At 45.6% G+C, this 12,019-nt stretch overlaps 1 protein-coding gene across 5 annotated transcripts in view; it reads right to left on the bottom strand.

The window, feature by feature from the left end:
- Positions 1-12,019, bottom strand: part of nav1a (neuron navigator 1a) — a 145,175-nt gene that overhangs the window by 83,403 nt on the left and 49,753 nt on the right. For 4 of the 5 annotated variants that reach the window (XM_080763952.1, XM_080763954.1, XM_080763956.1 and 1 more), the window contains exons 7-8: positions 8,945-9,047; positions 4,800-5,171 (exon numbers count right to left, since the gene is read on the bottom strand). In XM_080763952.1, the coding sequence (XP_080620078.1) occupies positions 4,800-5,171; positions 8,945-9,047 (475 nt within the window). Of the gene's footprint in view, positions 1-4,799; positions 5,202-8,944; positions 9,048-12,019 lie in introns of all 5 variants that reach the window. The other variant, XM_080763953.1, reaches the window with a different exon arrangement.

The following is a 12,019-nucleotide window of genomic DNA, read 5'->3' as shown; positions in this document are numbered from 1 at the left end:
GAGTCCAGCATGGGCTAGTAGCCTGGAAGACGAATTTGGTAGCTCTAGCCTGACCTCTAGTGGGGAATCTGGTGAATGTCAAACACTTCCTATGAAGTCCATTGTCATCATAATGCATTAATTTAAAACATACTCATGATGCATTATATAATAATATTAATTGGTCAGGTATGAATTAATCTGACACGGCATGATGAGATGCAGTAGAGTAGATGTAGAGCAGTGCTGAAAATTTGTAAAAAGTAAAAATCCCACTCGTGTGAAGTGAGGGGCGCTCTTATCATCAATTCATCATGAATGCCACATACTTGACATCATCACATTCTGGCCAATCACAATTGGCGTCTTCATTTTTCTGCCCTCACTTTTTATCCTCAATATGTACTTTGCTCAGCCAATCAAATCATCGCTATGGGTTGATTAGCCAATCAAATCATCGCTAAAATTCACACAAACACACAAAGCTGAGCATAGGAGGGGCTTGCAAAATACCTCAGAATTGTACTGAAGTACAGTACCTTAATGTAAATGTACTTAGCTACTTTACACCACTGAGAATCTGTCTGTCTAAGGATTCCCACCGGTGGCCATGACACCATGACACCATGACCAGACACTCAGCCATGCGTGATTATGAATCCCGCCAACGTTCTAGGTTAGACCCACATGACCTTACAATGTGTCTGATTGGCTCCCGGGCAGGCGTACTTTTACTGAGGTTATGACTATGAGGTTTGACTATAGGCTTTCCTAGAGAACTGCGGTGGGATCCATAATAACGCCTCAGCCACCCCACAGGGCCGGCGGCCATGACACCATGACCAGACACTCAGCCACACCACAGGGCCCAGCCGCCTGTCTGCCATTGATTTCCGCCATGCATGCATGGGGAGCATTGGGGACTGGCCTGGGGAGGGGGTGACACTTTGAATAGGTAACCATGGTGATGTCATGCCTCAGCCTATAGCAGGTTAGACAAGCTCAGGCATGAGGGACACACACACACACACACGTGCAAGCGAGTGCATACACACAAACAGTGCCAGTGAGCACACACACACGCACGCACACGCACACGCGCACACACACACACACACACACACACACACACACACACACACACACACACACACACACACACACACACACACACACACACACACACACACACACAAACACACAAACACACAAACACAAACACAGCAAGAGTGTAAGAATGGACCCAAAGACCCTTACCCTATATGGTCCGTAAAACAACCATTAGTCTAGTATAGGCTCTATATTATTATGCATACAGAATAACTCTTCCTACTTCCGGGCCCCTTCCCTACTTCGTTCCTTCACAGGTGTTACCAATGATACAATCTGAGAACCCATCGGCAAATAAAGGAGAAACAGCGCCCTCTTTTCCTTTCAACAGTCTGTCTCGAGAGACTACCGATGATAACTAATGGAGGTCAAACCAAATGTACTCACAAGTAGACTAGTACACAAAAGCACGCTCGCACGCTCTACACAAATACGGGTACACGCACAACACATAATGTACACAAATACGGGTACACGCACAACACATACTGTACATGCAGAAATACACAGTCATGATGGGGGTTGTTAGGTCGTGGCCCATCAGGTGTCGGACAAGACAACAAATGAAGGTGAGAGAAAATCCTAAGCCCTGGTAGGAGGTTCAGTCGTCATAGGGACACCTGGAGGCAGACAGCTGCTCCGTGTCAACTGGAGTGTGTGCATTGTGTTTGAGAGGATATTTTAAGGACCTATAACGCCACAGCGAGCAACAACAGGATGTATCAAACTGTATGAGCACACAGCACGAAACAGAATGTTTTGAAAGACACGTCGTGAAAACCTATACGAAAACAAGTCACTTTCAGCTTTGTGGAGCACACACACAATGTACGGGTCAAAAAGCAATTAATTTAACATCTAAAGCTCTAACAGATCTAGATGCTCATTGAGTTTGAGGCCGCCGGGCTTTAAGCCGATCATGTACGGACGTGTTGAGTGATCGCGCAGCGGGGGGTCCGGTCACTAAGCCAAGCAGGTTTTTTTTGCCATAGACATCTGCATTTTAGCTCATGCCAGTCAAGGCCTGTAAGCCAAACTCTGCAATGGCTGGCCTGTAAGCCAACTCTGCAAGGGGTCAAAGTGGCAGCATGCCCGCTTTGCCAGGAGGCTCACAGCTGAACGTGACAGGGCCATCGCCGCGGGAGGGAGGGAGGTAGGGAGGGGGGGGGGGGGCTCGGCTCAGTCAGTCACTGAATGAAGTGGAAAGTAACTAAGTAGGCTAACATTTACTTAAGTACTGTACGTATGTACAATTTTGAGGTCTTTGTACTTTACTTGAGTAGTTCCAATACTTTTGCTTCTACTCTCAGATATTGTACTTTTACTCCACTACAATCACTTTAAAACTGTTTTACTAGTTACTTGGTACAGTACATTTAGATTATGGTTACAAAACATACACTAACCACGTCAGCCCTATACATTTCGGCAATGTGAAAATACACAATGTGTCTTGTAGATCTGCTATTTTCAAAAGATGTTTATACAATTTGCAAACTTGTGAAACGGGACATTCCGCACAATGAGTACTTTCTACTTTTGATACCAACTTTTGTACTTTTACTCAAGTACATTTCAAATTCCGAACCGTTACTTGCAACGGAGTATTTCTATATTGCAGTATACTTTATTTAAGTAAAAAGTACTGAAAAGTGACTAGTACTTTTTCCACCACTGGTCACTGACTGTGACATCATGCCGTGGCTCTGCCCACAGCGGGCTCTCTCCTGACAAAGCAAGGCTGTGCCAGCTTCACCGAGGGGGGTCTTCACCGAGGGGGGTCTCCTCTCCCCAACAGTTGCCATGCAGTGTCAGTGCAGCCTTTGGGAGGAAGGAGAGGGGTGGGGTGGACGGAGGCTTTGTTCTGCTGGTGAACCACTAACTGCAGAGCTGACTGTCTGCGGTCACACAGGGCTGTGTTAAGTGTTGACAGGTGGCATGTGCATGCATGGAGGCTGCACCTCTCTCACAGGCCCCCCGGGGAGACATGCGGTCATTATTATTAGAGGCAGACACAGGTGTGCTGCTTTTCCACAGCCTATAGTATACTCTGTAAACTGTACTGTACACTCGGAGTTACACACGGTTACATTTACCCTGAGGAGTTCACTGTGTTTATTATTATTGAGCATTGAAATGCTCTCCCCGGTGTGTGGTCAAAAAGTGCTCATGGGGTGTTAATGCTGCTATTAACACTATGACACACACTCAGTGGTGTCATGGTGATTTCCTTTCGGTACCTAGGAACGTCGCAAGCACGCACGCACGCACGCATGTGCACGGGCGTGCATGTGTGCATCGCGGCGTGTTGTTAAGCCTGTTGTTAAATAGTGTATGAGAGTTTAGACACACAAACACAAAAGTAGACTTAAAATAGTCGGACAAACATCTTTACTGCACTAGCAAATGACGAATGAATCTGTTCTTTGATGGAGGAGGAGGCATTCTTCTTGTGTGCAGAACACCACACAGCAGCAGTAGCCTACTGGAGCCATAGCCTACTGCTGTAAGTGTGTATGCTTACCATATAGGCTACGTGCGCTCAGGTATAAACAGTTAATTCTGTTATGTAAAATAGTAGCCATTCAGCACGGTACTTCACAGTGGGAGTAAACCTAGACCACTGGGTGCGTCTTGGAAAGTCTGGTGACGCGAGGTTGGTTCTCTTGAATCTAGGCCACCTGCACTGTTCCCTTCCGTCCCTGCACGTGCACGTCAAAAAATTACTGGTACCACGCCGTGGTACTGCGTTCTACGAGCATGACACCAGTGCTTAGAATGCGCCAGTGGTTTTGAAAATAAAAGTGTCAGCTACTCTGAAAAGCCCCGCCTTCCGTTCCCCCCCAAAACCGGGAGGCATAATCTTCCGTTCTTACCTCGCGCTGCATCACGCTAAAGTCTCTCTAGAAGCGTTAATATTCCAAACGAGATGCTTGCTGAAGTCAGAAATGAAGACAGAATATTGCCCATCTGGTCAAAACCATGGAGAGTTCCCTAGATTAGGAGATACGAGCCATTCTTTTCGAGACGCAAACAAAGAAGTGAACTTGTTTTTTTTGTCCAAGGCCAAAATTGTGGCCCTGTTTGCGTGCCACTGCAGCGCTCTCAACTCGTTGATCTAATGAACTGTCATTCCCGGAAAGCTTTTATATTTAGCAGTGCAGATGTTGGCACCTGGGGCTTGTACCGTATGCTGCCTGTTCTGTTCATTCATACACAATAATATCCTCCGTAACAAATGGAACCTAACGGAGCAGTTCCATCTGCCCACCTTTATATAATGTAGGCAGCAGAAACAAAATCGCACTCGTGTGAGTGAGGGGCGCTCTTATCATCATCATCATCATCATCATCATTGTCATACATCACATTCCGTGCTCAGCCAATCAGGTCATCACTATGGGACACACACCAACGCACAAAGCTGGCCATAGGAGGGGCTATAGCGCCCCTCAAAAACTGTTAGTTATGCACATCAGAAAAGTAATGAAAAAGAAGTAGGCCTAATGAAAACAAGTGGTGTTACTATTTGCTGTTAGCCACTCATTCGAAGGCGGGGTTTTCTCGGTTGAAAACCTAACCCGGGCCAATGGGTATGATCCAGAGCTATGAACCAATCGCCAAAGATCGCCCACTTTGGCCACACCCCCATCTCAGAAAACGTCTGAGAGCTTTCAGACTGAATAATGGCGGAGATAATTAACACTCACCCGTTGCCCAGATCGTCGATGTCGACATCATCATCATCGTCGTCGTCGTCGTCGTCTTCATCGCCGTCGTTGGGGCTCTTCCCCCCCACGTCGCTGTCGCTGAGGTAGCCCACCTTCAGCAGGGCGGGGTCGTCGGAGTCGTCCAATCCCTCGATGAGGTGGATGCGGGAGGTGTGGCTTACACGGAGGAGGGGCTGCCCGTGGTGGTGGTGGTGTTGGAGCACCGTGGCGATAGGGGCGTCGCCCGCCTGCAGCCGGGGGCTGGCCTGGCCCTGCCGCCACGACAGCGGAGACGAGCGGTTGGACATGCTGGAGACGGAGAAGGCGGCGGCTTCGTCGCTGCTGTCATAGCACACGCCCCCTTCCTGGTGGCTGCGGAGAGAGAAGAGGGGCGGCACCCGCCTTATTCGTAAGAACAATAAGGGACGCCCATAAAGAGATGAAACCTCAGAATCACTTTTATTGTCACATCACAGATTTACACGTTTTTGTGCATAGTTCCCATCGTGTTCTTTTCCAAGAAAAAAAGCAGGAAAAAATACATTTTTAGCAAAGCTTTTACCACAAATTGTACAACTAATGTGTTTCCACTGTGTGGGTCCTCATGTGCTGATTCACTTCAGAAATAGAGGGTATGTGCATGACATCATCATCATACCCGGATGTTATGCGGGAACACCTACTGAGTGGCAAAAAACTATTTCTGGCCTTTCCAGCCCATACATCCAAACAGAAACGTCCTGTCTGATTGTATTAAACAATGTTAAATGAAGTTAAACTCACTTTTCCACTCGATTCGACACTCACTTTTGGAGATCCAAATAGTACAAAGATAACTACAGTTTACTATGTCTAGAGGGTTTAAGTGGTTATAATATATGTTCACGAGCCGTTTGAACTCACTGATTGATTCCAATAAATAAGGAACAAAGTGTGTCCCTTATCAGTTCAAAAAAGGCACACATCTTTTAATTTCCAAATAAGGGACGATTCCTCATTTCAAGGAACGACTGTGTTCCTTGAAATATATGAGATGTAAAAGGAGAAAATGGCTGCCGTGTAACTACGGTCAGAAATGCTCCATTTAACGAACTGCCTGCTGGCCCTTTGTTCTCAGAGGAGCCTTGGAGGTTATCTTCCCTCTGCTCTCTTCCTCTCTCCTTCCTCAAAGGACCCGATGTGTCCCTAAAGCCTCAAAGGTCCCTAATGCCTCATATGGATGAAAAGCCTGCTTTTATACCGTTGTCGTACGACGGAGTCTCTTGCCGAAAATGTGCTGCTCTACAAGCTTACAATTGTGTTGTATATCGCAACAATAAATTAAGCCTTAGCCCTCACACTGTGAAGTTTCTATAATATGGATTAGCTTGTTTCTTCCAGGTGTAAGCGTGTGTGTGTGTGTGTGTGTGTGTGTGTGTGTGTCTGTGTGTGTGTGTGTGTGTGTGTGTGTGTGTGTGTGTTAGTGTGTACTGTGTGTGTACTGTGTGGCATATATAAGTGTGTAGCATATATGTGCTGTAGGCTATATTATCGCTGTCAGGCAGAAACCTTGTATCTCCATATCCCCCCCAAAAAAATTACCGAATCACTTAATGCCCCACTTTTAATACAGTGTCCAGCAAAAAATAGTGAAAGTAATAATAACGACGTATTGCAACGTGATGCGTTCGACTATTTTCACTATTTCGGAAAGCTCTCATTCCATTGCCTGAAAAGTAACGGATTTGGACATAGGAGGTTTCCACCCGACAGCGACAAATGATACCGCATGTGGCATATCTGTGTCACACAGGAGTGCCTTATGCGGGTCTTTCTTTTCTTTTGTTGCCTGTGCCCTGGTTTAAGAATCCTGAATCCGTAAAGCACAGCCTGTATGAGAGAGAGTTCTTTGTGTGTGTGTGTGTGTGTGTGTGTGTGTGTGTGTGTGTGTGTGTGTGTGTGTGTGTGTGTGTGCGTGTGCGTGCGTGTCCCAATCCCGGCATTATAGCATCACACCGCTGATGAATCCTCCTCGCATATTAATATAACGCTGGAGAAAGTGCAGCATATACACAGTGCAGTCATTCCCACTGAACGAGGCCTTGGATCTCAGCATTAGCATCTTAGAAGTTGGCGGTGGGCATAAGTTGGTGTCTGTCAGCACTTCAAACTAATCCTGTCACAACAAAAAGAATCAGCTGCCTAAAAAGAGCCATTTTTAGCAGAAACGAGCGCAACCGCCAACGTAAGATGATATGTTGATGTTATGATATAGTACTTTATTGTCAGTTCACACTGAAATTTGTCTTGCGACCCAGCAGCCATATGCAGAAACACATATACACACATATGACATAGCACAAAGAACAAAACAATACTACATACATAAAGACATGAAGACAAGAGCAATGTCCATCGCCTAGATTACCCCATAGCTACTACAACTCCTTATTAAGCCTCAAAGTCGACTGGTGGACAAAGGACCTCTTTAGTCTGACCTTATTGTATGCTGGTACACCATGGCCCTTATTTATCAACGTGGTGTACACCCAAATTGGGTGTACACCCAATTTTGTCAACGCGGTGTACACCCAAGTACACCGCGCTGATAAATAAGGGCCTAAATCTCCTTCCTGAGGGTAGCAACCTATATTCTCCATACAATACATGGTTAGTATCAGAGGTGATATTCCTTGCTAACCTTAGGATGCTGTTATCATACGTGGATGTATAAAGTTTCTGAAGTGGTTGTCCAACAATCTTTGAACAAGACAAACACCCATACCAGGTGGTACTACAGTACTGAAGAACACCAAATCTGTTTGCAAACCAAAAGATAGATGGGCTATATTCGCCATATAGGTACGCACTGGGGTTCATGCAGGTTGAATGAGTGCACATCACCAGCGACTCATAAACTATTTTCACAGGTATGAAAGCAGCATCGTTGCTTGAAAGGGAAAGTTTGGCTGAACGAGGCCAGCAGGAACACAGCGTGTCCCGAGAGAGGCGGAGACACTGTGTCAAGGTTATTACTGCTATGTACAGTATGAATGGCTGAGGAAGTGTAGTCCATCTGCTGCTGTAGCCTAGCTATACTCCTGAGAGGGAGAGAGAGAGAGAGTAGAGAGAGAGATGGGTAGCATGGCATGGGCAGGCAGCAGTGTTGCCATGTCTGATTATTCTAAGCGACTTTGGGCATGTTTTCTGTAAAGTCCCTTGTAAATATTGGTATTTCTTGGTTGCATATTTTTAGGGCGTGTTTCTAAAGTGTAGCTGCTTATCTTGTTTCCTAAAATCCACAAAAGACCCCCATCTACAAATATCTTGTGCCAGGGACCAAGGACCAGGGACAAGATTTGTCTTCTTAAAATGTTTAAAAAATATTCCAAATATTTCACGCTTTTTAAAATCTATTCTGTATTTATATAATTTTGAAAATAACAGAACTATATAGTATAGGGTTAAAGTGATGCTACTCATTTAGCAGGGGACCCCAGTGTGTGGGGCTGAATGAACGGAGAGAGAGAGAGAGAGAGAGAGAGAGAGAGAGAGAGAGAGAAAGAGAGAGAGAGACAGAGAGAGAAAGCATAGAGAGAGAGATAGTGGCAAAGTAAAAAAATGGTGGTGGTGGGGTGATTATTAGTGCACGTGGGCGTGCCTGCCACCCATATTCATGGCGTCACTGCCTGTCTCGTTGTGTATGAACTAGGAATATGATTCGTGCGCATGCATCAGAACGGTGGGCTTTGAAGTCAGCTTTGCGTTAATCCTGCTGTCAGTTCCGTGTGTGAATCCAAAGCACGACGACAGACAGACAGACAGACAGACAGACAGACAGACAGACAGACAGACACCTTATCTCCATACCTATTTCAACTTTTAATGTTTTGTTTTTTTGTAAATTAATGCCATACGTCGTCACAGAAGAGTGTCACAAAAAGTTGTGAAAATAACAGATCGGCTACATTTCACTATTGTAAGATTTTTTAATAGAAAGGAATGGTTGCAGGAACACATGCAGACGTATTTATCTGAAAGGCCACTGGCGTTTCCTCACAACACCAGCTCAAAGACCTGTCAATAAAGATCTATATCTAGATTGCTATTATTATCTTTATCGTGTGTGTGTGTGTGTGTGTGTGTGTGTGTGTGTGTGTGTGTACCTGTGGCTGAGCTGTGCTCCTCTTAGGCTGGTCATGGTGTCTTCCAGGTTTTGTCGAAGGTCCAGCACATTTTGCACCGTCCTCTTCCTCTGGGACTCTGGGTCTGTAAACACACACACACACACACACACACACACACACACACACAAGGTTCAATGTCAAGGTCACTTTATTGTTACGACTTGTGTACATGCAGGCTACATAAGAGTAAAATCGTATGTTGGTTTGGCTTCCTGCAGACAATGCAGTAGCATTGATAATAACAACAGTAGAATAATGACAAAGAACGTAAAATTATTTAGAGAAAGGAAGAGAGTGCAGAAGAGAGCAAGGAGAGCGTCATCAAATGTACATGTACGTATAGTCTTGGTATATTCTATATACCACGGCAGCATTTTTCTTTCTTGACCCCAGTGGCTGCTACCTAACTTTGTGCAAACAACTTCACAGCGTATTTCACATTCATTTGCAGTTTCACTGTACAAGCCCTTTGTACTTTACATGGCTTAATCCCCCCCCCCCCCCCCCCATCTTCCAAAAAAAACAATATTAAGAAGGGATTACTGAGGGCTACATTCATCAGAGATTGAAATGTAAGACAATGACATTGACCAAATCGCCTTAAAAAAACCCATGATCTTATTATTACACACACGCAAAAAATCATTATGGACACAGTGAAGACACTGAGACAATGTGTCATAGTTAACCAGCTCAGAGGTTTGGATAGGGTTCTTTTTTCTTTTTTTGGGGGGACAACACAACCTGGTGGATTCTAAAGGCCAACATGAATCCTGCAGTCATTATCGTCACTATAGTTCATAGTGAAGGGATAGACCAGTGTTTCTCGTGGAGTCGTGAGTAAACATCTTTTTGAGTGCCTTACGGAGCTATGTGTGGCTGGGTGGGTCTGAGCACGAAAACAGCATGGTTGTTTTTCACCAACTGTGCGCAACCTAACACACACACACACAAATGCACACATTAACACTATATATGATGATTTCGGGTGTGCCAGTACAGTACAGTACAGTAGAGGGTACAGTAGAGGGACCCCCACACAACATCATCATCAGTCATTTCTCAACCATTTCGGACGCATTCCTGGGGGTCTGGATGTTCCAGGGACCCCCCCCCCCCCCCCGGGGACCCCCACACGGAGTTGCACCACTACTCACTTCACACGGGTGTGATTTTCCTCAAAAGATTGATTTTCACACGTCCCTATTCTGGCCCCGTCCCTACAGCATGTCATAACAATAGGCTCATATTCGGTGAGGATAGCATATGTAAAAGTGTTGTTTTGACAGAGTGTACATTTGCAATATGTGGCCAAGATATTCGGTGTAGAGAGAAAAAAGGAGGGGATCTTTCAAGATGGAAAGCTTGCTGTCATGCTCCCAGCTCGCTCTCTCTCTCCCCCCTCCCCCTCCCCCCCCCCCCCCCCCCTCGTAAAGGGGAGGAGTGATCACAGTGTTATTATGGTCCGATATGGGAGGAGGGGCAGTTCAATAGATCATTAGAGCTGGCCAGCTGATTCTCAAATGAACCGCGACAGAGATTTACTGTGACCCAAAGACCACACCAATGAAGTCAACTTAATGTACTTTCTCGGTATACAACAATGCACACACACCCACACGCAGACACACAGACACACACACACACACACACACACACACACACACACACACACACCTCGGTTCTCACCCATTCGGCAGGAGGAGTGGGGGTGCTAAATGAGTCCTGACAGTAACAGCACGTTGGGTCCCTCTCATGACGGACCCCCCCCCCCCCTCTTTGCCCCCTGTGGATGGGTCCAGCTGGCTAGTAGAGTAGAGAGGGGGGGGGGGGGACCATTCTAATGAGAGGGGACGGTATAGAGTCATGACCTTCCAGAGGTGTCAATCACAGCAACAGCTGCAAGACTAAACGCCGTGCTAATGTCGGGTGGGAAACCTTCATGATTAGGCTTCCCCCAAAAGTAGGCTATTTTCGCTGCTTTTGTGTGACACTGTGTTAGACTTGCGGGGGGGAAAGCAAAGTATACAGGACCCCTCTCAGAAAGAATGGCACAACATTGAGCCGCATGGAGCGTTGGCGTTTGGAAGCGCTCGCTGGAAGTCACTCAACGCCGCCAACGGTCGTGCGTACCACCGCTTTCTAAATTGCACATAATGCAGGAGGCAGCAGCATGTTGCGTTATTGAAAACGAGCGCTTCCAAACTCTGACACTTTGAAAAATGTCTTGACATAAAGTACCTCATGACATCGATGGTGGATTCCGCAGATAGAAAGAGGATAATTAAAGCTTTCCGTACAACTTTTCTGTTGGTGCGTTTAATGTTGTTTAATAAAATAGGATAAGACTTCTATGTGTGCATTGATGGGCTGTCAATGCCATAACGTCTTTTTGCCACCCAGTATGCGTTTCCGCATATTTTACGGGTGTGATGATGTCACGTGCATAGCCTCTATTGTGAGAAATAAGTGAATATGTCCAAACTCCTCCATGGCTATCCATATCAGTTAATATAGGTCCACTGATGGAAAGGTCTTGGTAAATGTGTGCACAGTTATGGTTTTTCACGGGTGGAAGAAATTTAGATATTTGACATTTGGAGTAGTTATTTTTTCCAAAACAACAGTATGATATAATAATAATAATCTATAGTTTTTTGGAATACATCATGGGTATCAGGCATGGCTATAGAAACTATAGAAATAGGGGGATAACTAATATTCCATTTCCAATTGTCACATAATCACATTACAGTTACAAACACACACACACACACACACACACACACACACACACACACACACACACACACACACACACACACACACACACACACACACACACACACACACACACACACACACACACACACACACACACACACACACACACACACACACACACACACACACACACACACACACACACACACACACACACACACACACACACACACACACACACACACACACACACACACACACACACACACACACACACACAGAACCAGGCCATACTTATAGGGCTGCATTGATTCCTCCTAAAGGGAATAG

Source organism: Protomyctophum bolini (genome assembly GCF_963924005.1).
Source record: "Protomyctophum bolini genome assembly, chromosome: 5".
Lineage (NCBI taxonomy): Eukaryota > Metazoa > Chordata > Actinopteri > Myctophiformes > Myctophidae > Protomyctophum > Protomyctophum bolini.
Note: the sequence above shows the minus strand (reverse complement) of the source record. Positions and strands in the feature narration are given on the sequence as shown.